The sequence below is a fragment of the Coregonus lavaretus genome, assembly GCF_964263955.1.
Source record: "Coregonus lavaretus genome assembly, chromosome: 12".
Lineage (NCBI taxonomy): Eukaryota > Metazoa > Chordata > Actinopteri > Salmoniformes > Salmonidae > Coregonus > Coregonus lavaretus.
In genome coordinates, this window is record NC_139999.1 from 2,861,120 (window position 1) to 2,888,304 (window position 27,185).

The window sequence follows — 27,185 nt, forward strand, 5'->3', positions numbered from 1 at the left end:
ACAGGCCGACACTGGAACACATTTTCAGAGTGACAGTGAGAACCTTGAATAGGGGCTTTGTTGCGTTTCTTTTTTTGTGGGACTGGAAGAAAAAAAATGCCCTGAACTCCTAGTTGGGGTGTCAGTGTGAGTATGTATGAGTGTTTGGGTAGAGTCCAGTGTGTGAGTAGAGTCCAGTGTGTGGTAGAGTCCAGTGTGATGGTAGAGTCCAGTGTGTGGGTGGAGTCCAGTGTGTGGGTGGAGTCCAGTGAGTGGGTAGAGTCCAGTGTGTGGGTAGAGTCCAGTGTGTGGTAGAGTCCAGTGTGTGGGTAGAGGCCAGTGTGTGGGTAGAGTCCAGTGTTTGTGCATAGAGTCCGTGCAAGATAGAGTGCAAGAAAGGGTCAATACAGGGTAGCCAGAGGAGGAAGAGGAGAGTAGAAGAGAGGAGAGGGGTAATCTCCAAGCTCAGAAATTCAGGGCCATGGACAGTTATGTACTGTTGGTCCATTTGATGCTACTGGGGTTTCCAGCTGTAATGTTGGTCCATTTGATGCTACTGGGGTTTCCAGCTGTAATGTTGGTCCATTTGATGCTACTGGGGTTTCCAGCTGTAATGTTGGTCCATTTGATGCTACTGGGGTTTCCAGCTGTAATGTTGGTCCATTTGATGCTACTGGGGTTTCCAGCTGTAATGTTGGTCCATTTGATGCTACTGGGGTTTCCAGCTGTAATGTTGGTCCATTTGATGCTACTGGGGTTTCCAGCTGTACTGTTGGTCCATTTAATGCTACTGGGGTTTCCAGCTGTAATGTTGGTCCATTTGATGCTACTGGGGTTTCCAGCTGTAATGTTGGTCCATTTGATGCTACTGGGGTTTCCAGCTGTACTGTTGGTCCATTTGATGCTACTGGGGTTTCCAGCTGTACTGTTGGTCCATTTGATGCTCCTGGGGTTTCCAGCTGTAATGTTGGTCCATTTGATGCTCCTGGGGTTTCCAGCTGTACTGTTGGTCCATTTGATGCTACTGGGGTTTCCAGCTGTAATGTTGGTCCATTTGATGCTCCTGGGGTTTCCAGCTGTACTGTTGGTCCATTTGATGCTACTGGGGTTTCCAGCTGTAATGTTGGTCCATTTGATGCTACTGGGGTTTCCAGCTGTAATGTTGGTCCATTTGATGCTCCTGGGGTTTCCAGCTGTGACGTCTAGTCCCTACATCCCCAGTTCATTGATTGATGACCTCTATGTTAACGAGCCCTCCAGGACCACTAGCTCATGAACCACAGGGGACCGGAACTGGACCTACAGACACTCTACATGTCTTGATGTACTGGTAAAAAAATATGTGTTGGTAAATTCTGATCGCTGGTCGCAGTGAAAAAAGTAACGCTTCCTATAATTTTAATGTATTCTTCAACAAAAGGTGGGTAAACTGTTGGGGAACAAAAGGTGGGTAAACTGTTGGGGATGCATTACTAATGCATCTAATTAATTATGTCGGGACCGCTGCTCCCGAGTGGCACAGCGGTCTAAGGCGCTGCATCTCAGTGCTTGAGGCGTCACTACAGACCCCCTGGTTTGATTCCAGGCTGTATCACAACCGGCCGTGATTGGGAGTCCCATAGGGCGGCGTATAATTGGCACAGCGTCGTCCGGGTTTGGCCGGTGTAGACTGTCATTGTAAAAAAAAAATTGTTCTTAAGTGACTTGCCTAGTTAAATAAAGGTTATATAAAATATTAAAAAATTAAAAAGGGAAAGAGAAAGCAAATAATTCACGACAGAAATCGGGGAAATCAAGTCAAGAACTCTGTGGGACGCTGGATGAACTGAGTTTTTATTAAGCAAATTCAACTTAGTTCAGCGTAGAAACGTGGTAATTAACTACAATGATCATAATCCACTGCACCCGTTTTTTCCCTGCCCAGAGACGGATCAGAGAAGAACAGACGAAGCAAGAGGTTTCAGTCTCGCCAAAATCTGTCCAAAATAATCCCATTGTGTTTCTATAGGTTTATTTTGGACCTAAGCTTTTGGGACAACGACTCCCATTGTTAAGGCATAGACATGAGCATCTCATCATGTTATACAGATCTCTGGACGGATACACTTTTAAACCTGTTACTTTAGGTTAGATACACACAGATCGCATAGACCGCATGAGAGAGGAATGTACACAACACAAAGACGACAGTTCCTGAAAGTATATAGCGTCTAAGATTTTATTTCCAAGGCTCTAAGCAAGGTATAATATTTATATTTTGGGAGGAGATGCTTGCAAGGTTTTCTCACTTACTGAAAATGCATGGTTCCCTTTCAGTCGGTCACTCGGTATTACATACTATGGGGAGTCAACGACCAATCCTACTCACCTGAAGCAAACTGAAATCACGCCCAATGGATGCCGAGCCTGCCCTCAGAAGCCCCGCCTTCCTGGCTATAATTCTCGGGCTCGCGTACACTTCCTAAATGTTTCGCTCTTCAGCCTGAAGTACTACTTTTCAATCACACGACGGCTTCGAGATTCGGCTCCGACTCCGGTGTCTGATAGTGGGGAGAAAGTACTCGTCCCCCTAGATCAGGGGTCTCCAACCTTTTTCTTGCATGAGAGCTACTTTTTTATTTTTATTACATGTTGTGAGCTACTAATTTTTTCAAATAGGCCCATTCTTCTCCTCTCCCCTGCAACTCTTCCCCGGGTCCTTAGTGTATAAGAGAAAGTAGTGCACTATGTGTTCTGTGAATATACCTGGTAAAGTAATGGTTAATAAACGACTCTAAGGGGGGCCCTATACAATCTGTAATTGTTTTCACCAAATTATGTTTTCTTAGTTACATTTTTCCTAGTTTTAGATTTTAGTTTTTCACTCTCAAAATTACAATTCTTCATAGAGAAACAACGAAATTGGAAGTTATGAGTCCATGTAAATGCTTAAATCACACCAGAATACCTTCTTTTTTTTTTGGTCTGGAAGAAAAAAATTACTGTTTTATTTTGTGGTGTAATTCCCCTTTAATTGTGCTTCTGACCCTTTAATTGTGCTTCTGACTCTTTAATTGTGCATCTAGCTAGGGAGGGATGTCCTGAGATGTTGCTTCAATATATCCACATAATGCCATCTATTTTGTGAAGTGCACCTGTCCCTCCTGCAGCAAAGCACCCACACAGCATGATGCTGCCACCCCCGTGCTTCACAGTTGGGATGGTGTTCTTCGGCTTGCAAGGTATCCCCTTTTTCTTCCAAACATAACGATGGTCATTATGGCCAAACAGTTCTATTTTTGTTTCATCAGACCAGAGGACATTTCTCCAAAAACTACGATCTTTGTCCCCATATGCAGTTGCAAACCGTAGTCTGGCTTTTTTATGGTGGTTTTGGAGCAGTGGCTTCTTCCTTGCTGAGCGGCCTTTCAGGTTATGTCGATATAGGACTTGTTGTACTGTGAATATAGATACTTTTGTACCTGTTTCCTCCAGCATCTTCACAAGGTCCTTTGCTGTTGTTCTGGGATTGATTTGCACTTTTTGCACCAAAGTACATTAATCTCTAGGAGACAGAACGCGTCTCCTTCCTGAGCGGTATGACGGCTGCGTGGTCCAATGGTGTTTATACTTGCGTACTATTGTTTGTACAGATGAACGTGGTACCTTCAGGCGTTTGGAAATTGCTCCCAAGGATGAACCAGACTTGTGGAGGTCTACAATGTTTTTTCTGAGATCTTGGCTGATTTCTTTTGATTTTCCCATGATGTCAAGCAAAGAGGCACTGAGTTTGAAGGTAGGCCTTGAAATACATCCACATGTACACCTCCAATTGACTCAAATGATGTCAATTAGCCTATCGGAAGCTTCTAAAGCCATGACAACATTTTCTGGAATTTTCCAAGATGTTTAAAGGCACAGTCAACTTAGTGTATGTAAACTTCTGACCCACTGGAATTGTGATACAGTGAATTATAAGTGAAATTATCTGTAAACAATTGTTGGAAAAATTACTTGTGTCATGCACAAAGTAGATATCCTAACCGACTTGCCAAAACTATAGTTTGTTAACATGAAATGTGGTTGAAAAATGAGTTTTAATGACTCCAATCTAAGTGTATGTAAACTTCCGACTTCAAATGTACTTACTCTTTATATACTTCTGCCAGGTAAACCTACTTTGCAGTTAACATTAAATGTTTGAAAAGGTTTTGGGGGAAAGTATTTCTGTCAACCAACAAGATGGTTTTCACATCAACTGGCTACACACGGAGTGATAGACAAATGCGCGCACCACACAGATAAAGAGAGGGCAAAATTGCTGGAAATTAATTGGCAGATGTTGTGTTAGGTTTTGGCTTTTTAGGCCAATAGTGTTTAACCAGGGGTGGGAGAATGTTAATGTTGCGTTGATTAGATAGTAGCTGGGAGTTTGTGGTGTCTGATACTTGTGAGATTTGTTTATGACAGTTTGCTTTGGAACGTGTGAAAATTGCTTTCAGCTACTGGTTGACCTGAAGGATGCATATTTTCACGTGGCTATACAACCTCCCCATGGAATGTTTCTGACGTAGTGGAGTCGACGGAACTTCTGTTGACGCATCTTGTTTCAGCGCTGGTTGATTGCTGCACGTCCGGACGCATCTCGCCATCGGTCTCACGTTGTTGCTGGAGCTGAGGCGTTTCCTTCCGATGTTGGAGGGCAAGCATGTGTTGGTAAGGTCCGACAATAGTATCAACAGGCAGGGAGGATTTCTCTCTCTCCTGTCATCTGTTCTTCTCAATGAGGGATCTGAGCGCTCCATTGGGAATGGATGCTTTGGTGTATCAGTGGCCTCGGACCCTGCTCTATGTGTTCGCTCCGGTGGACCTGATTCAGTCCACCGTCAGGAGGGTCTGTTGTTGATTCTGGGGGCTCTCCGTTCGCCCAGACAACCCTGATTCCCGGAGATCATCTGCCTGTTGGAAGGGGACCCGTGGAAGTTTTCCGTGTCATCGGTGTCCCCATGCGCACGGGGGGAATTTGGCACCCACGACTGCAGATATGGATCTGGGGGTTTGGCCCCTGAATGGGTGAATTTTACGGCTAGGGGTTTACCCTCAAACATGATTATGACTATACAGTCGGTGTATGCTGAGGGTTGTGTCAGGTTAAAGGAGTTTCTCCTTCTCAGAGCTCTTTGGTGGACATTTTGATATTCTTACAATAGTTTTTTTGAGCAGGGCTTTTCTTTTTCCACGTTGAAGTTCATATGGCACCCGTCTCAGCGTGACATGTAGGGCTTAACGGCTCTACCCCGGGGTGGTGGTGCGGTTTCACATTGAGGGAGCCTCTGTTCAGAAATCATCCCGTTATGATGCATTTTGTCATCGTATAATGCTGTGTTTTGCGTCATATAAAGCAAAATGGATCATACAGCGATGATTTATGTATGTTAAAAGTTACATATCTTGAAAACTTGGTTGCTGACAAGCAAAACATTTTGGGACTATGTTAACAATGGACTAACTAAACAAATACCAAAATATAGTTTTTGGGTGGAATTTTCCTTAAAACTTTGTAGAATTCACAGAGGATGCCTAGAGGGACATGTCAGAATGTGTTTCATTTGAGCAAGTCTTTATTCATTATTAAAAACCAGATTTATTGAATTTGTCATATAGTCAATATTAAAGATGCACTATTTAGAAATTGTTCTGCCATTTCCTGGTTGCAAAAACTCTAATAGTTTGCCTAATTTCAGTTTATGTGACAAAACAAGCAGTCATTGTGTAGAGAATCATTGTACCATCTAAACCGCTGTGAAATATATTTTCCATAACCAAAAAATATATTGTATTTTCAGCTGTTTGAAGCTAGTGTTCAAAACCGAAAAGTAAAAGACACAAAAACTAAATTTAAGATCAGGAAGCATAGAAATAGCGTGCATAGAACAGACCTACCGCTTCTTAGACGTGCTTTCAGGGTCGCCCAGAAAGGTACATATTGTAGCTTTAAAGGGCACTTCATTTAATATAACAGGTTTTTAAAATTCAACATTTCCTGCAACATTTTTACTTCAAATCTCAAAGGGACGCAAAAGGCCCTCATTCTTCGTCTGTACCTAGAGAGAGTTCTCTGTAGTCTCTGCGTGGTTCTGAATATCCCTGGGAGACCACCAGTGTTTCCTTCCAACCATCGTGATCACGATGTAACCTACTGTATAGTGTTGCCATGGTGATCTATTTTTAGCCACTGAGAAAGAGAACGAGACGAATTGCTAAAATATGCAATATTGTTCAAGTTTAATCTCACATGAAATTGAATTCTCCTTCTTATGGAAAAGCTGACATATTTTTTATATTTTTTTTTAGGATCCACAACGGTGTTAAAAGCAGCCGGGTTAGGTGTGAGTGATTTGTCAGACCTTGTTTTAGAATGCTGTTTGAGCAGTGACTGCGACGTCGAAAGCCAGGCAGACAGGTTCGCACATAACTAACCATGCATTATGGAGAGGCAGATCGACAGGCAGAAGTTTTCTGACTTTGGTTTTTAACTTTCAATAAGTCAGGGAATGATCTTTGATCTTTTTAAACTCAGCTAGACTCCATGATCTAACTATGTCTTCCCTACCTCTTCAGTGTCATTATGAATGTACTGTACTGGTGTCCTGGTATTCTGCCCAGAGTAACGACAAGAGTCAGTGGCTGAGTTCCAATTGGAACCCTATTCCCTATATTAGATCCAGACTACCACCGCTACACCCTATTCCCTATATTAGATCCAGACTACCACCGCTACACCCTATTCCCTATATTAGATCCAGACTACCACCACTACACCCTATTCCCTATATTAGATCCAGACTACCACCGCTACACCCTATTCCCTATATTAGATCCAGACTACCACCGCTACACCCTATTCCCTATATTAGATCCAGACTACCACCACTACACCCTATTCCCTATATTAGATCCAGACTACCACCACTACACCCTATTCCCTATATTAGATCCAGACTACCACCACTACACCCTATTCCCTATATTAGATCCAGACTACCACCGCTACACCCTATTCCCTATATTAGATCCACACTACCACCGCTACACCCTATTCCCTATATTAGATCCAGACTATCACCGCTACACCCTATTCCCTATATTAGATCCAGAATACCACCGCTACACCCTATTCCCTATATTAGATCCAGACTACCACCGCTACACCCTATTCCCTATATTAGATCCAGACTACCACCGCTACACCCTATTCCCTATATTAGATCCAGACTACCACCGCTACACCCTATTCCCTATATTAGATCCAGACTACCACCACTACACCCTATTCCCTATATTAGATCCAGACTACCACCACTACACCCTATTCCCTATATTAGATCCAGACTACCACCACTACACCCTATTCCCTATATTAGATCCAGACTACCACCACTACACCCTATTCCCTATATTAGATCCAGACTACCACCACTACACCCTATTCCCTATATTAGATCCAGACTACCACCACTACACCCTATTCCCTATATTAGATCCAGACTACCACCGCTACACCCTATTCCCTATATTAGATCCAGACTACCACCGCTACACCCTATTCCCTATATTAGATCCAGACTACCACCGCTACACCCTATTCCCTATATTAGATCCAGACTACCACCGCTACACCCTATTCCCTATATTAGATCCAGACTACCACCGCTACACCCTATTCCCTATATTAGATCCAGACTACCACCGCTACACCCTATTCCCTATATTAGATCCAGACTACCACCGCTACACCCTATTCCCTATATTAGATCCAGACTACCACCGCTACACCCTATTCCCTATATTAGATCCAGACTACCAACACTACACCCTATTCCCTATATTAGATCCAGACTACCACCACTACACCCTATTCCCTATATTAGATCCAGACTACCACCGCTACACCCTATGCCCTATATTAGATCCAGACTACCACCACTACACCCTATTCCCTATATTAGATCCAGACTACCACCGCTACACCCTATTCCCTATATTAGATCCAGACTACCACCGCTACACCCTATTCCCTATATTAGATCCAGACTACCACCGCTACACCCTATTCCCTATATTAGATCCAGACTACCACCGCTACACCCTATTCCCTATATTAGATCCAGACTACCACCGCTATACCCTATTCCCTATATTAGATCCAGACTACCACCACTACACTGTTTCCCTATATTGGATCCAGACTACCACCGCTACACCCTATTCCCTATATTAGATCCAGACTACCACCGCTACACCCTATTCCCTATATTAGATCCAGACTACCACCGCTACACCCTATTCCCTATATTAGATCCAGACTACCACAGCTACACCCTATTCCCTATATTAGATCCAGACTACCACCGCTACACCCTATTCCCTATATTAGATCCAGACTACCACCACTACACCCTATTCCCTATATTAGATCCAGACTACCACCACTACACCCTATTCCGTATATTAGATCCAGACTACCACCGCTACACCCTATTCCCTATATTAGATCCAGACTACCACCGCTACACCCTATTCCCTATATTAGATCCAGACTACCACCGCTACACCCTATTCCCTATATTAGATCCAGACTACCACCGCTACACCCTATTCCCTATATTAGATCCAGACTACCACCGCTACACCCTATTCCCTATATTAGATCCAGACTACCACCGCTACACCCTATTCCCTATATTAGATCCAGACTACCACCGCTACACCCTATTCCCTATATTAGATCCAGACTACCACCGCTACACCCTATTCCCTATATTAGATCCAGACTACCACCGCTACACCCTATTCCCTATATTAGATCCAGACTACCACCGCTACACCCTATTCCCTATATTAGATCCAGACTACCACCGCTACACCCTATTCCCTATATTAGATCCAGACTACCACCTCTACACCCTATTCCCTATATTAGATCCAGACTACCACCACTACACTGTTCTACATACTGAGGTCAACCACTGAATGCATTCTCTTTCATTACTAAATACAATAATACCAGGTCTATATCCTGACTCTATAGGTCTATATCCTGACTCTATAGGTCTATATCCTGACTCTATAGGTCTATATCCTGACTCTATAGGTCTATATTCTGACTCTATAGGTCTATATCCTGACTCTATAGGTCTATATCCTGACTCTATAGGGCTATATCCTGACTCTATAGGTCTATATCCTGACTCTACTACTAGGTCTATATCCTGACTCTATAGGTCTATATCCTGACTCTATAGGTCTATATCCTGACTATATAGGTCTATATCCTGACTCTATAGGTCTATATCCTGACTCTATAGGTCTATATCCTGACTCTACTACTGGGTCTATATCCTGACTCTATAGGTCTATATCCTGACTCTATAGGTCTATATCCTGACTCTATAGGTCTATATCCTGACTCTATAGGTCTATATCCTGACTCTATAGGTCTATATCCTGACTATATAGGTCTATATCCTGACTCTATAGGTCTATATCCTGACTCTATAGGTCTATATCCTGACTCTACTACTGGGTCTATATCCTGACTCTATAGGTCTATATCCTGACTCTATAGGTCTATATCCTGACTCTATAGGTCTATATCCTGACTCTATAGGTCTATATCCTGACTCTATACGTCTATATCCTGACTCTATAGGTCTATATCCTGACTCTATAGGTCTATATCCTGACTCTACTACTAGGTCTATATCCTGACTCTATAGGTCTATATCCTGACTCTATAGGTCTATATCCTGACTCTATAGGTCTATATCCTGACTCTATAGGTCTATATCCTGACTCTATAGGACTATATCCTGACTCTACTACTAGGTCTATATCCTGACTCTATAGGTCTATATCCTGACTCTATAGGTCTATATCCTGACTCTACTACCTGGTCTATATCCTGACTCTATAGGTCTATATCCTGACTCTATAGGTCTATATCCTGACTCTACTACTAGGTCTATATCCTGACTCTATAGGTCTATATCCTGACTCTATAGGTCTATATCCTGACTCTATAGGTCTATATCCTGACTCTATAGGTCTATATCCTGACTCTATAGGTCTATATCCTGACTCTATAAGTCTATATCCTGACTCTATAGGTCTATATCCTGACTCTATAGGTCTATATCCTGACTCTATAGGTCTATATCCTGACTCTATAGGTCTATATCCTGACTCTATAGGACTATATCCTGACTCTAGTACTAGGTATATATCCTGACTCTATAGGTCTATATCCTGACTCTATAGGTCTATATCCTGACTCTACTACTAGGTCTATATCCTGACTCTATAGGTCTATATCCTGACTCTATAGGTCTATATCCTGACTCTACTACTAGGTCTATATCCTGACTCTATAGGTCTATATCCTGACTCTATAGGTCTATATCCTGACTCTATAGGTCTATATCCTGACTCTATAGGTCTATATCCTGACTCTATAGGTCTATATCCTGACTCTATAGGTCTATATCCTGACTCTATAGGTCTATATCCTGACTCTATAGGACTATATCCTGACTCTACTACTAGGTCTATATCCTGACTCTATAGGTCTATATCCTGACTATATAGGTCTATATCCTGACTCTATAGGTCTATATCCTGACTCTATAGGTCTATATCCTGACTCTATAGGTCTATATCCTGACTCTAAAGGTCTATATCCTGACTCTATAGGTCTATATCCTGACTCTATAGGTCTATATCCTGACTCTAAAGGTCTATATCCTGACTCTATAGGTCTATATCCTGACTCTATAGGTCTATATCCTGACTCTATAGGTCTATATCCTGACTCTAAAGGTCTATATCCTGACTCTATAGGTCTATATCCTGACTCTATAGGTCTATATCCTGACTCTAAAGGTCTATATCCTGACTCTATAGGTCTATATCCTGACTCTATAGGACTATATCCTGACTCTATAGGACTATATCCTGACTCTACTACTAGGTCTATATCCTGACTATATAGGTCTATATCCTGACTCTATAGGTCTATATCCTGACTCTATAGGTCTATATCCTGACTCTATAGGTCTATATCCTGACTCTATAGGTCTATATCCTGACTCTATAGGTCTATATCCTGACTCTATAGGTCTATATCCTGACTATATAGGTCTATATCCTGACTCTATAGGTCTATATCCTGACTCTATAGGTCTATATCCTGACTCTATAGGTCTATATCCTGACTCTATAGGTCTATATCCTGACTCTATAGGTCTATATCCTGACTCTATAGGTCTATATCCTGACTCTATAGGTCTATATCCTGACTATATAGGTCTATATCCTGACTCTATAGGTCTATATCCTGACTCTATAGGTCTATATTCTGACTCTATGGTGGTGTGTGTTTGATGCTGCGAGCTGCCCAGTGACACACAACTTCCAGACGAGCTAAACCACTTCTATGCTCGCTTCGAGGCAAGCAACACAGAAGCATGCATGAGAGCACCAGCTGTTCCGGATGACTATGTGATCACGCTCTCTGTAGCCAATATGAGTAAGACTTTTAAGCAGGTCAACATTCACAAGGCCGCAGGGCCAGACGGATTACCAGGACGTGTACTCAGAGCATGTGCTGACCAACTGGCAAGTGTCTTCACTGGCATTTTCAACATGTCCCTGACTCAGTCTGTAATACCAACATGTTTCAAGCAGACCACAATAGTCCCCGTGCCCAAGGACACTAAGATAACCTGTCTAAATGACTAACAACCCGTAGCACTGACGTCTGTAGCTATGAAGTGCTTTGAAAGGCTGGTCATGGCTCACATCAACACCATTATCCCAGAAAACCTACACCCACTCCAATTTGCATACCGCCCCAACAGATCCACAGATGATGCAATGTCTATTGCACTCCACACTGCCCTTTCCCACCTGGACAAGAGGAACACCTACGTGAGAATGATATTCATTGACTATAGCTCAGCATTCAACACCATATTGCCCTCAAAGCTCATCACTAAGCTAAGGATCCTGGGACTAACCAGATCACCCTGCAACTGGATCCTGGACTTCCTGACGGGCCGCCCCCAGGTGGTAAGGGTAGGTAACAACACATCTGCCACACTGATCCTCAACACGGGGGCCCCTCAGGGGTGCGTGCTCAGTCCCCTCCTGTACTCCCTGTTCACCCATGACTGCATGGCCAGGCACGACTCCAACACCATCATTAAGTTTGCTGACGACACAACAGTGGTAGTCTTGATCACCGACCACTATGAGACAGCCTATAGGGAGGAGGTCAGAGATCTGGCCGTGTGGTGCCAGGATAACAACCTCTCCCTCAACGTGACCAAGACAAAGGAGATGATTGTGGACTACAGGAAAAAAAAAGAGGACTGAGCACCCCCCCATTCTTATCGACGGGGCTGTAGTGGAACAGGTTGAGAGCTTCAAGTTCCTTGGTGTCCACATTACCAACAAACTATTATGGTCCAAACACACCAAGACCTTTGTGAAGAGGGCACGACAATGCCTATTACCCCTCAGGAGACTGAAAAGAATTGGCATGGGTCCTCAGATCCTCAAAAAATTATACAGCTGCACCATCGAGAGCATCCTGACTGGTTGCATCACCGCCTGGTATGGCAACTGCTCGGCCTCCGACCGCAAGACACTACAGAGGGCCCTCAAAATTGTCAAAGACTCCAGCCACCCTAGTCATAGCCTGTTCTCTCTGCTACCGCACGGCAAGCGGTACCGGAGCGTCAAGTCTAGGTCCAAAAGACTTCACAACAGTTTCTACCCCCAAGCCATAAGACTCCTGAACAGCTAATCATGGCTACCCAGACTATTTGCACTGCTTCCCCACCCCCACCCCATATTTTTACGCTGCTGCTACTCTGTTAATTATTTATGCATAGTCACTTTAACTCTACCCACATGTACATATTACCTCAACTACCTCAACTAGCCGATGCACCCGCACATTGACTCTGCACCTGTACCCCCCTCTATATATAGCCTCCTTACTGTTATTTTATTTTACTTCTGCTCTTTTTTTCTCAACACTTTTTTTGTTGTTGTTGTTTTATTGTACTTTTTTATTAAAAAAATTAATGCATTGTTGGTTAAGGGCTGTAAGTAAGTATTTCACGGTAATGTCTACAACTGTTGTATTCGGCGCATGTGGCCAATAAAATGTTATTTTATTTGATGCTGTGAGACATCAATGAGCATCTCTCCTCTCACACAGAGGGAGACAATTAAAACAGAATGCTTAATAAGATAATATATAGCGCTAGTCTGTTCTATTTGGAACACCTCTCTCTCTTACTCCCCCTCCCCCTCCCCCTCCATGTCTCTCTCTCTCCCCCTCCCCCTCCCCCTCCCCCTCCCCCTCCCCCTCCCCCTCCATCTCTCTCTCTCTCCCCCTCTCTCTCTCTACCTCCCCCTCTATCTCTCCTCCTCCCCTCTCTCTCTCTTCCTTCCGTCTCCCCCTCTCCCTCCCTCTCTCGCTCTATCCCTCTCTACCCCTCTCTCTCCCTCCCTCCATCTCTCTCTTTCCCCCTCCCCTCTCTCCCCCTCCCCCTCCCCCTCTCTCTCTTCCTTCCCCTCTCTCTCCCCTCCCCTTTCTCCATTCCCTCCCCCTCTCTCTCTTACTCCCCCTCTCTCTCCCCTCCATCTCTCTCTCCCCCCCTCCCCCTCCATCTCTCTCTCTCCCCCTCCCCCTCTCTCTCTCCTCCTCCCCTCTCTCTCTCTTCCTCCCCCTCTCTCTCCCCTCCCCCTTTCTCTATCCCCTCCCCTCTCTCTCTTACTCCCCCCCTCTCCCCCTCCATTTCTCTCTCTCCCCCTCCATTTCTCTCTCCCCCTCCCCCTCCATCTCTCTCTCTCTCCCACTCCCCCCTCTCTCTACTTCCCCCTCTCTCTCTCCCCCTCCATCTCTCTCTCTTTCTCCCCCTCCCTCTCTCTACCTCCCCCTCTCTCTCTCTCTCCCCCTCCCCTCTCTCTCTTCCTTCCCTCCCCCCTCTCCCTCCCTCTCTCACTCTATCCTTCACTCCCCCTCTCTCTCCCTCCCTCCATCTCTCTCTCTCCCCCTCCACCTCTCTCTCTCCCTCCCCCTCTCTCTCTCTCTTCCTCCCCTCTCTCTCTCTCCCTCCCCCTCTATGTCTCTCTCCCTCCCCCTTTCTCTATCCCCTCCCCCTCTCTCCCTCCCCCTCTCTCTCTTCTCCCCCGTTCTCTATCACCTCCCCCTCTCCCCCTCTCTCTCTCTTCTCCCCCTTTCTCTATCCCCTCCCCCTATCTCTCTCCCTCCCCCTCTCTCGCTCTCTTACTCCCTCTCTATCTCTTACTCCCCCTCTCTCTCCCCTTCCTCTCTCTCTACACCCCCCTCTCTCTTGCTCTCCCTCCTTCCCTTCTCTCGCTCTCTCTTATTCCCCCTCTTACTCCCCCCTCTCCCTCTCTCTCCCCCCTCCCCCTCTCTCTCTCCCTCCCCCTCTCTCTCTCTCCCTCTCCCTCCCCCTCACTCTCTCTTACTCCCTCTCTCTCCCTCCTCCCCTTATCTCTCTCTTATTCCCCATCTCTCTCCCCCCTCCCCCTCTCTTTCTTACACCCTCTCTCTCCCCCCTTTCCCTTTCCCTCTCTCTCCCCCCTCTCCCTCTCTCTCTTACGCCCTCTCTCTCCCCCCTCCCCCTCTCTCTCTCTCCCTCCCCGTCTCCCTCTCTCTCTCTTACTCCCCCTCTCTCTCTCCCCCTCCCCCTCTCTCTCTCTCTTCCTCCCCTCTCTCTCTCTCCCTCCCCCTCTATGTCTCTCTCCCTCCCCCCTCTCTCTCTCCCCCTCCCCCTCTCTCTCTCCTCCTCCGCTCTCTCTCTCTTACTCCCCCTCTCTCGCTCCCCCTCCCCCCTCTCTCTCTCTCTTCCTCCCCTCTATCTCTCTCCCTCCCCCTCTATGTCTCTCTCCCTCCCCCCTCTCTTTCTCTCCCTCCCCCTCTCTCTCCTGTCTGTCTCTCTGACTAGTCTTCATCTGTCTTCATCAGCAGCAGTTATCACCCACACAGTTCAGAGAGTTGATAACGACAGCGCTGTGTCTGTTTGCGTATGTTTGATTTGATTAGGATCTCTTTTACCTCTCATTTGAATAGTCCTTAAACATTCAAATACAAGTGATAATACAATCATATTTTCACATATAACACAATGTTACACACAACAGACATAAAACCCTGCCATACTGACCAGATAAATAATCTGACTGTCTGAAAAGATAGGTGCCTTCGTCTACCATAGTCCTGCACAACCTTCCAATTTATTATATTTAAATGAATGTATATATTGAAAGGTTTCTGGTTTGCTCAGATAAATTATTCAATTCCTTCATTACTCTGAATCTAAATGTACTTTTACATGTTTCTCTTTTCTGTCAGGATAACGCATAGATGATCGACAATCTCTTCCTAGTATTGACTGAATGTCTGTCTCTTACCAACTGAATACTGTTGTGAATGGAGTTTTAAATGGTGTACATTGTGAAATAAAATAAGCAAGTTTTTTTCAATGGGCTTGTTGATTGATGACCACCCAAGAGCATTGTGCATGACTACAACAGAATAACCATATCTCCACCTTAAAACAATCCCTTGCTGCTTTGTTCTGTGCAATCTGCAGCCTCCTAATTTCACTTGCTGATGCTATTCTCCAGACCACAGAACAGTAGTTCACCTGACTCCCAATTAATGCTTGGTTTGTCTGCTTAAGAATCTCTCCCGGTAAATATTTAGCCATCCTTCTGATCATGCATGAAGTTTGTAATTATTTTCTTACATATCTGAGTTATTTGAGGCGACCATGATAAACGGTTGTCTAGTTGCACCCCTACTAGTTTGGTTTCTGACACTACTAACCCTAACCCTAACCCCCCCATGCTTATTCACATCCCTTTTCCTGGTGGAACAGACCAACATAACCTTGGTTTTCTTAGCGTTCAAAACTACTTTGTTCCGGCAAACCCACTCCCTGATATTTTCCCAGATGTACTTGTATAGAGCTTGCTGTACCTGTTGATCAGATTGGTATTGCTGTTTAAATTGTAGTACAATCTGCAAATATAGTAGCAAGAGTTTCATGTAAGGCATAAGGAAGGTAGTTGGTATATATTAAGCAAAGAAATGGCCCAAGGCAGCTGCCCTGCGGTATTCCACAGTTTAAAGCGTGAGGGGAATAAAACAACCAATTGATATAGATGGACTGTTTCCTTTCAGTTAGATATGACTGGACACAATTCAATGCTGCCTCCTTAAACCCATAATACAATACGTTTGTCAAAATAATTTAATGATCCACTAAATCAAATGCTGCACTGAAATCTAAAAATATGACACCCAGAAACATGCCGTTATCCATAGCATTGAGCCACTGGTCAGTCATGTCAACCAGTGCAGAGGTAGTGGAGTGTTTTTTTTGTTGTTGCGATAAGCATGCTGATTGGCTGTGATCAGATCATGTACTCCCATATTTGTTTACTCACAATACCCTCCGGTATCTTACTGAGTGAAGAAAGTAGACTGATTGGTCAACTATTGGCAGGAGTAATGGGTTCTTTGATGTCTTTCGGGATTGGACACAGCTTAGCATGCTTCCATACATTTGGAAAATGCTCCTGTTCCAGTGACCAGTTACATCCTTCGTTCAGTGGAGCTACAATCTGGGGAGCAGCATAGCAAAGTCATTTTTTTCCTCCATAAGATCATAACCTGTAGATATACCGTTGGGTAATGACTACAATAGGTTTAACACCTCCTCTACTGACACCAGACTAAAAGGAGCAGTTTTATTTGCTCATAATATGATCATCAATCCATTGGATAATAGCTTGTTTGGAAGAATGGGTGTTCACATTGTCGCTCAGTGAATTAGTTTTCTTTGTAAAAAAAAAAAAAAAGAATCAGCAAAATGATTGGCAATATCAGCTGGTTCTGTTATTGTCGTCCATCAACCTCCACACTAGATGGGCTAGATGTACCAAGTAAGGCCTTAACTGTATTCCATACCTTTTATGAATCAGGTGAGCAATTCAATAAATCCTTCTGTAGCGTGATTTAAATCATCCTCTAGATAAATCATCTCCCAGGGTACAGCAGCCAAATTATTTAGAAATTGTCTCTTCACCACAATCCTTGGTGGTTTTCTTTGGTTCATGGTTATGGTCACAATATTATGGTCTGTCCAGCCCACTGGCATTGACCTGGCCATTGATCATTGCAATGGTATATTACAGAAGATCAGATCAATGCACGTGTACGAACAGAGAGCCAACTAGTTGATGATCTAGGTAGTGTCATTAACCATTTGTTTCAAACCACAGCTCTCAGCATACCTCAATAATTTAGTTATATTTGAATTAATCTGATCCTTCCAATTTACATTAAAATCATCCAAGATAAATACATCTGTGGCCTGGTCAAACCCAGTGCATAAGTCATCCAGATAGGACACGTTAGAGCTAGATAAATACATCTCTGTTACTATCTGTGGCCTGGTCAAACCCAGTGCATAAGTGATCCAGATTGGACATGTTAGAGCTAGGAGGTCTACACACACATCTTACCAATATGGCTGCCTGGTGAGGCATGTTAGAGCTAGGAGGTCTACACACACATCTTACCAATATGGCTGCCTGGTGAGGCATGTTAGAGCTAGGAGGTCTACACACACATCTTACCAATATGGCTGCCTGGTGAGGCAGATGAACTTGAGCCTATTGTGACATGCATTAAGGTCATCCCTCCTCTGGGGAAAGGTATATGATTCTGAATGTACAACGCTACAACACCACCACCATTCCTCATCCCGTCCCTTCTAAGTAGTCTATATCCATGCATGTTCATTTGCCGATCATTAACGGATGCACCCAAATGCGTTTCGGTTAAAGCTAAAATACGAATATTATTTATGTTGACCAAGTTAATAACCTCATGTATTTTGTTAGGAAGGCTACATCCATTAACCTGGGCTGTACGCAGCCCTTTCCTTATGAAGTAAAGACCAATAGAGCTTAGTATTCGTTATAGTTGAAGTCGTCACAAGTGTAGCTCTCAGGTGCCTCATCACGTAGAAACGAGTGTCAAATCATTCAATAGAGAGGCAAGGTCAAACACACCGGTGGTGTTGAAACCCACTGATGGGAATAGTATGCATTTTTTGTTGTTGACATTTTAGTCAATTAGCAGACGCTCTTATCCAGAGCGACTTACAATTAGCGCGTGCATATATTTTTCATACTGGCCCCCACTGTGGGAAACGAACCCACAACCCTTGCGTTGCAAGCGCCACGCTATACCAACAGAGCTACAGGAGGGCCAATACTTCAGTTGTGTTTTCACTGATGATGCTTCCACTGGATACAATCCTCTTAGCTAATGTGATTTATGACTGATGGTTGGACCACTGGCACAGTAACAGCCACCATATTACTAATGTAGACACTGTTGACACCTAGCTAGCTGCTGTTTGTCTCAGTGGCAATAATCTGTTGTTGATGCTCACATTACCATTCTATTCTATGACTCTCTGATCAGACATTGCTGCTGCAGTCTGATGGTATGCTATCATAATAACACCTTTTGAGGGATTAAACACAGTTCTCTGCTGATCCTGATGCAGGTGGTGACACATCAGTGGGTAGACAGAGGAGAAGAGAGAGAGAGAGAGCGAGAGAGAGAGAGAGAGAGAGAGTGGGGGGGGGGGGGGGGGAGGGGGGGGGGGGGGGGGGAGGGGGGGGGGGGGGGGGGGGGGGGGGAGGGAGAGAGAGAGAGAGAGAGAGAGAGAGAGAGAGAGAGAGATAGAGAGAGAGAGAGAGAGAGAGAGAGAGAGAGAGAGAGAGAGAGGGGGAGATAGAGGCAGACCAGGAAATTAATTATTCGAAGAAATTACTATAAACGTTTAATTATTTAACCCAGAGGAAAAACACATTATTATTGTTATTACTATTATTATTATTGCCCCAAATAGTAGCGGTACGGGTTGTATGGGTCATGGTAACGGTAATAGTTTAATGATGGTGGTGGTTTTAGTACTGATGTAATGGTGATGGTATGGTAGGTAGGTATGGTGTTCTTTGGATGCAACTCAGCATTCTTTGTCCTCCAAACACGGCGAGTTGAGTTTTTACCAAAATGTTATATTTTGGTTTCATCTGACCATATGACATTCTCCCAATCCTCTTCTGGATCATCCAAGTGCACTCTAGCAAACTTCAGACGGGCCTGGACATGTACTGGCTTAAGCAGGGGGACACGTCTGCCACTGCAGGATTTGAGTCCCTGGCGGCGTAGTGTGTTACTGATGGTAGGCTTTGTTACTTTGGTCCCAGCTCTCTGCAGGTCATTCACTAGGTCCCCCCGTGTGGTTCTGGGATTGTTGCTCACCGTTCTTGTGATTATTTTGACCCCACAGGGTGAGATCTTGCGTGGAGCCCCAGATCGAGGGAGATTATCAGTGGTCTTGTATGTCTTCCATTTCCTAATAATTGCTCCCACAGTTGATTTCTTCAAACCAAGCTGCTTACCTATTGCAGATTCAGTCTTCCCAGCCTGGTGCAGGTCTACAATTTTGTTTCTGGTGTCTTTTGACAGCTCTTTGGTCTTGGCCATAGTGGAGTTTGGAGGTTGTGGACAGGTGTCTTTTATACTGATAACAAGTTCAAACAGGTGCCATTAATACAGGTAACGAGTGGAGGACAGAGGAGCCTATTAAAGAAGTTGTTACAGGTCTGTGAGAGCCAGAAATCTTGCTTGTTTGTAGGTGACAAATACTTATTTTCCACCATAATTTGCAAAGAAATTCCTTAAAAATACTACAATGTGATTTTCTGGAAAAAAAATTCTCAATTTGTCTGTCATAGTTGACGTGTACCTATGAAGAAAATGACAGGCCTCTCTCATCTTTTTAAGTGGGACAACTTGCACAATTGGTGGCTGACTAAATACTTTTTTTCCCCACATTATGGCTTGTTGAGTGCGGTCTTAGTGTCAGGATTAGTTTGTGGTGGTAAATAGACAGCTACGAAAAATATAGATGAAAACTCTCCTGGTAAATAATAGGTCTATGAGATACTCTACCTCAGGAGAGCAAAACCTAGAGACTTCTAACTACCGCAGGAGAGCAAAACATAAAACAAAAACCGCGAGACTTCCTTGATATTAGAGATTGCGCACCAGCTGTTGTTAACAAAGAGACACACCCTTCCCCCCTAACCTAACCTTATCCAATGCTGCTGTATGGTCTTGCCGATACATAGAAAAAACAGCTAGATGTCGATTATCAATGTCCTTGTTCAGCCACGACTCCGAGAAACATAGTATGTTACAGTTTTTCAGGTCCCATTGATAGAAACGTCTCAAACGGAGCTTGTCCAGTTTGTTCTCCAGTGATTGTGCGTTGGCCAATGGAATGGAGGGGAGAGGCGGATTATTTATTAGCTGATGTAGTTTAATCAGGGTACCTCTTTTATGCCGTCTTTTCCTTTTCCGAGTCTCTGGTCCGGTGTGAGCAGTACGTCCTACGCCTCCGACTTGTTGAAGTAGAAATCTTAATCCAAATCGAGGTTAGTGATTGCTGTTCTGATGTCCAGAAGATATTTGCGGTCATAGGAAACAATGCCAGAAACATTATGTACAAAATAAGTTAAGATCAGCGCGAATAAACAAAAGGATTGATCAGGAGAGTAAAAGGCCATCCAATCAAAGAGAGAGAGTGAGAGTAAGGGAGGGAAGGAGGGACATAAAGTAGGACGTTTGATGTTTGAAAACAGAACAGGTTTAATCGGGTTTAATCTTTTACCGAATTTCCTCTATTAAAACACTAAATTCTTCTTCTAAACGACTCATCATGATTCTTTCTCCCTTTTCTTTTCCCAACAGGCTTAACAGGAGATGTAACTGACCTAGATAAGAGGAAAGAAGTGTACGGGGAAAACCTTATACCTCCAAAGAAGCCGAAAACCTTCCTCCAGTTAGTATGGGAGGCCCTGCAGGACGTGACTCTGATCATCCTGGAGGTGGCCGCCTTGATCTCTCTGGGACTGTCCTTCTATCAGCCTCCGGGAGGGGACACTGGAGAGTGTGAGTACTGAGACATATGGACGCGTGGAGACATGCGTATGCACACAGGCACGCATACACGTACAATCCTGTTGTGTTAAATCTAAGAGTCATATTTGGTGAATTTCAACTAAGGACTTAACCTGGTGTTTTACCAAAACGGCTTTTAGTGTTTCCACTTCCAAGGCCTGACTCCAGTGTCTCACTGGGCCATGGCCTCAGTGGACCTGCTCTCACTTGGCGGCCAAAGCCCAGGCCACTGGTACTTTTCAGCTTGCATTTATATAACAATGGCTAACTGTGAACATGGAGTAACACCTACTACACCTTCTCACAAAGCAAACGTCAGTTTAGAAAATGCTGGGAAAAGCAGTGCCCAATATTTAGCTTGTCCAGCGCGCCTCTGCACAAGATGGTGCCGATGTACATGGCCGCCTTGTTTCAGGCTCCTAAGCAACTTTGCATAATTTTTTGTATTTTTGGTCTTATTTCTCACATTATTAGCCTAGAACATTCTTTACATTCATTCAGAACATAACTTTGGATATCAGAGAGGCGGTAACTCACCAGCATTTAGACCAGGAAATCGACTTTCCTGAATTGGATCCTTTTATCTTTGGGTGATGTAACTTATCCCAGAGGCTGCTCCAAGACACCGCCGGCGGAGAAGTGGTAATCTCCTTCCAGAGAGACATCAGGGACTGTAACATACTCTGTTTCACGGAATCATGGCTCTCTCCAGATATACTCTCCCCATCCATACAGCCAGCTGGGTTTTCAATACAGTGCCTTACAAAAGTATTCATCCCCCTTGCCGTTTTTTCCTATTTTGCAAAAAGTGCAAATCGATCCCAGAACAACAGCAAATGACCTTGTGAAGATGCTGGAGGAAACAGGTACAAAAGTATCTATATCCACAGTAAAACGAGTCCTATATCAACATAACGGAGACATTTGAAACCCCACCTCTTTAAAGAATACCTGGGATAGGATAAAGTAATCCTTCTACCCCCCCCCCCCCCAAAAAAAAGTGGAAAGTGGTTATCCCACTGGCTATAGGGTGAATGCACCAATTTGTAAGTCGCTCTGCATAAGAGCGTCTGCTAAATGACGTAAATGTGCCCTTGAGCAAGGCACTTAACCATAATTGCTCCTGTAAGTCGCTCTGGATAAGAGCGTCTGCTAAATGACTAAAATGTAAATGTAATAACCTGAAAGGCCGCTCAGCAAGGAAGAAGCCACTGCACCAAGACCGCCATAAAAAAGCCAGACTACGGTTTACAACTGCCCATGGGGACAAAGATCGTACTTGTTGGAGAAATGTCCTCTGGTCTGATGAAACAAAAATAGAACTGTTTGGCCATAATGACCATCGTTATGTTTGGAAGAAAAAGGGGATGACTTGCAAGCCGAAGAACACCATCCCAACCGTGAAGCACGGGGGTGGCAGCATCATGCTGTGGGGTTGCTTTGCTGCAGGAGGGACTTTTAAGCAGGTCAACATTCACAAGGATGCAGGGCCAGACGGATTACCAGGACGTGTACTCAGAGCATGTGCTGACCAACTGGCAAGTGTCTTCACTGGCATTTTCAACATGTCCCTGACTCAGTCTGTAATACCAACATGTTTCAAGCAGACCACCATAGTCCCCGTGCCCAAGGACATTAAGATAACCTGCCTAAATGACTACCGACCCGTAGCACTGACGTCTGTAGCCATGAAGCGCTTTGAAAGGCTGGTCATGGCTCACATCAACACCATTATCCCAGAAACCCTAGACCCACTCCAATTTGCATACCGCCCCAACAGATCCACAGATGATGCAATCTCTATTGCACTCCACACTGCCCTTTTCCACCTGGACAAGAGGAACACCTACGTGAGAATGCTATTCATTGACTACAGCTCAGCGTTCAACACCATAGTGCCCTCAAAGCTCATCACTAAGCTAAGGATCCTGGGACTAAACACCTCTCTCTGCAACTGGATCCTGGACTTCCTGATGGGCCGCCCCCAGGTGGTAAGGGTAGGTAACAACACATCTGCCACGTTGATCCTCAACACGGGGGGCCCTCAGTGGAGCATGCTCAGTCCCCTCCTGTACTCCCTGTTCACCCATGACTGCATGGCCAGGCACGACTCCAACACCATCATTAATTTTGCAGAAGACACAACAGTGGTAGGCCTGATGACCGACAATGATGAGACATCCTATAGGGAGGATGTCAGAGACCTGGCCATGTGGTGCCAGGATAACAACCTCTCCCTCAACGTGACCAAGACAAAGGAGATGATTGTGGACTACAGAAAAAAAAAGAGGACTGAGCACGCCCCCATTCTCATCGACGAGGCTGTAGTGGAACAGGTTGAGAGCTTCAAGTTCCTTGGTGTCCACATCACTAACGAACTATCATGGTCCAAACACACCAAGACAAAGCCTATTCCCCCTCAGGAGACTGAAAATATTTGTCATGGGTCCTCAGATCCTCAAAAAGTTCTACAGCTGCACCATCGAGAGCATCCTGACTGGTTGCATCACCGCCTGGTATGGCAACTGCTCGGCCTCCGACCGCAAGGCACTACAGAGGGTAGTGCGTACGGCCCAGTACATCACTGGGGCCAAGCTTCCTGCCATCCAGGACCTCTATACCAGGCGGTGTCAGAGGAAGGCCCTCAAAATTGTCAAAGACTCCAGCCACCCTAGTCATAGACTGTTCTCTCTGCTACCGCACGGCAAGCGGTACCGGAGCACCAAGTCTAGGTCCAAAAGGCTTCTCAACAGCTTCTACCCCCAAGCCATAAGTCTCCTGAACAGCTAATTATGGCTACCCAGACTATTTGCACCTCCACCCCAACTTTTTACGCTGCTGCTACTCTGTTAATTATTTATGCATAGTCACTTTAACTCTACCCACATGTACATATTACCTCAACTACCTCAACTAGCCGGTGCCCCCACATATTGACTCTGCACCGGTACCCCCCTGTATATAGCCTCCCTACTGTTATTTTATTTTACTTCTGCTCTTTTTTTCTCAACACTTTTTTTGTTGTTGTTGTTTTATTTTACTTTTTTATTAAGAAATAAATGCATTGTTGGTTAAGGGCTGTAAGTACGTATTTCACGGTAATGTCTACACCTGTTATATTCGGCGCATGTGGCAAATCAAATTTGATTTGATTTGATTTATGTAAACTTCCGACTTCAACTGTATGTTAGCTAGGGACTTTAATAAAGCAAATCTGAGGAAAACGCTACCGAAGTTCTATCAACACATCACTTGTAGTACCGGTGCTTAGAAAACTCTCGACCATTGTTACTCTCCCTGTGATGGCTGTCAGGCCCTCCCCTGCCCTCCCTTTGACAAATCAGATCACGGCTCAATTTTGCTCCTCCCATCCTATAGGCAGAATCTCAAACAGGAAGTACCCATGCTAAGGTCTAGTCAACGCTGGTCTGACCAATCGGAATCCATGCTTCAAGATTGTTTTTATCACGCGGACTGGGATATGTTGCGGGTAGCCTCTGAGAATAACATACACTGACACAGTGATTGAGTAAATCAGGAAGTGTATAGGGGATGTTGTTCCCACTGTGACGGTTAAAACCTAACCAAACCAAAAACCACGGATAGATGGCAACTGCACTGTCCGCAACCGCAGGGCTCTCCAGAGGGTGGTGCGGTCAGCCCAACGTATCACCGCGAGCACACTGCCTGCCCTCCAGGACACCTACAGCACCCGGTGTCACAGGAAGGCCAAAAAGATCATCAAGGACATCAACAACCCGAGCCACGGCCTGTTCACCCCGCTATCATCCAGAAGGCGAGGTCAGAACAGGTGCATCAAAGCTGGGAACGAAAGACAGAAAAGCAGCTTCTATCTCAAGGCCATCAGACAGTCAACTAGTCATTACTAGCCGGCTACCACCTGGTTACTCAACCCTGCACCTTAGAGGCTGCTGCCCTATATACATAGACATGGAATCACTGGTCACCTTAATAATGGAACACTGGTCACTTTAATAATGTTTACATACTGTTTTACTAATTTCATATGTACACTACCGTTCAAAAGTTTGGGGTCACTTAGAAATGTCCTTGTGTATGAAATAAATAAAAATTTTGTCCATTAAAGTAACATCAAATTGATCAGAAATACAGTGTAGACATTGTTAATGTTGTAAATGGCTATTGTAGCTGGAAACGGCTGATTTTTAATGGAATATAATAATAATATGCCATTTAGCAGACGCTTTTATCCAAAGCGACTTACAGTCATGCATGCATACATTTTTTTTGTGTATGGGTGGTCCCGGGGAGCGAACCCACTACCTTGGCGTTACAAGCGCCGTGCTCTACCAGCTGAGCTACAGAGGACCACATGAATATCTACATAGGCGTACAGAGGCCCATTATCAGCAACCATCAGTCCTGTGTTCCAATGGCACGTTGTGTTTGTTAATCCAAGTTTATCATTTTAAAAGGCTAATTGATCATTAGAAAACCCTTTGCAATTATGTTAGCACAGCTGAAAACTGTTGTGCTGATTAAAGAAGCAATAAAACTGGCCTTCTTGAGACTAGTTGAGTATCTGGAGCATCAGCAATTTTGGGTTCGATTACAGGCTCAAAATGGCCAGAAACAAAGAACTTTCTTCTGAAACTCGTCAGTCTATTCTTGTTCTGAAAAATGAAGGCTATTCCATGCGAGAAATTGCCAAGAAACTGAAGATCTCGTACAACGCCATTCACAGAACAGCGCAAACTGTCTCTAACCAGAATAGAAAGAGGAGTGGGAGGCCCCGGTGCACAACTGAGCAAGAGGACAAATACATCAGAGTGTCTAGTTTGAGAAACAGACGCCTCACAGGTCCTCAAATGGCAGCTTCATTAAATAGTCCCCGCAAAACACCAGTCTCAACATCAACAGTGAAGAGGCGACTCCGGGATGCTGACCTTCTAGGCAGAGTTGCAAAGAAAAAGCCATATCTCAGACTGCCCATCTTAATCTTTTATTTTTATTGGCCAGTCTGAGATATGGCTTTTTCTTTGCAACTTTGCCTACAAGGTCAGCCATCCCGGAGACGCCTCGTCACTGTTGACGTTGAGATTATTATTCTTGTTATTCTTTTGTCACCTAGGGAGGCAGTAACGGCCAGGACCTTCTGGTGACACGTTGGTGCTGGAATGGAAAAACCCTAATTGTGTACCATGTTGTTATACTAGCTAAACATGGTCCCTTAGGTCTTGTTAACAGGAGTGACTGTGCATTGTGAGCTTTTTGGAATGAGAGGTGAGATCTGAGGGAGATCCAGGGGGGAGAGAGAATGGTTTCTGAGGGGGAGGCGGGGGGAGATCTGAGGGGAGAGAGAATGGTATCTGAGGGGGAGGCAGGGGGAGATCTGAAGGGGGAGAGAATGGTTCGAGAGGGGGAGGCAGGGGAGATCTGAGGGGAGGAGAGAATTGTTCGAGAGGGGGAGGCAGGGGAGATCTGAGGGGAGGAGAGGAGTGGGTGTAATGAAGTGTTCACCAGAGACATAACCTTTAGGTGATGGACCATACATCAGCCCTCTATCTGGGCTGGGAAATATTCAATGAAGACACACAAGCTGTGTCACAAATGGCTATGTACTGTAGTATACTACTGTTGACCAGGGCCCATAGGGAATGGGTGTGATTTGGGATGCAGAAAGCCATTTAGCCAGCGGGGAAGGAGGGGATACAGAAGCTGCAGAGGAAGATGGATCCATCATCGTAACGACCCCCAGATTCAATTAGAATCATATTTAAGTTTGAACAGAAAAACATCTGTAAGTTTGGTAACACATTTAGAGGAAAGGGGTTGCGTCAGAATGAGTTGTCAGAGGTGCTGCAGTGTTGCCTATAGCTCAATGTAGGCCCTATTACATACATGTGAGAGATGCCACAAGGCTCATTATTATGTAAATAACAGTTTTAATAAAAACTTTTTTTATTTCACCTTTATTTAGCCAGGTAAGCCAGTTGAGAACAAGTTCTCATTTACAACTGCGACCTTGGCAGAACAAAACAAAGCAGTGCGATAAAAACAACAACACAGAGTTACATATGGAATAAAC

General features: G+C 44.6%; 1 protein-coding gene across 1 annotated transcript in view; it reads left to right on the forward strand.

Moving 5' to 3' along the window:
• Positions 1 to 20,309: 20,309 nt before the first annotated feature.
• Positions 20,310 to 27,185, forward strand: part of LOC311138286 (plasma membrane calcium-transporting ATPase 2-like) — a gene marked incomplete at both ends in the record, with an annotated part of 135,727 nt that continues 128,851 nt past the window's right edge. Inside the window, 2 exons of the mRNA XM_084172967.1 lie at positions 20,310 to 20,343; positions 20,906 to 21,106. Of these exons, the coding sequence (XP_084029093.1) occupies positions 20,310 to 20,343; positions 20,906 to 21,106 (235 nt within the window). The remainder of the gene's footprint in view (positions 20,344 to 20,905; positions 21,107 to 27,185) is intronic.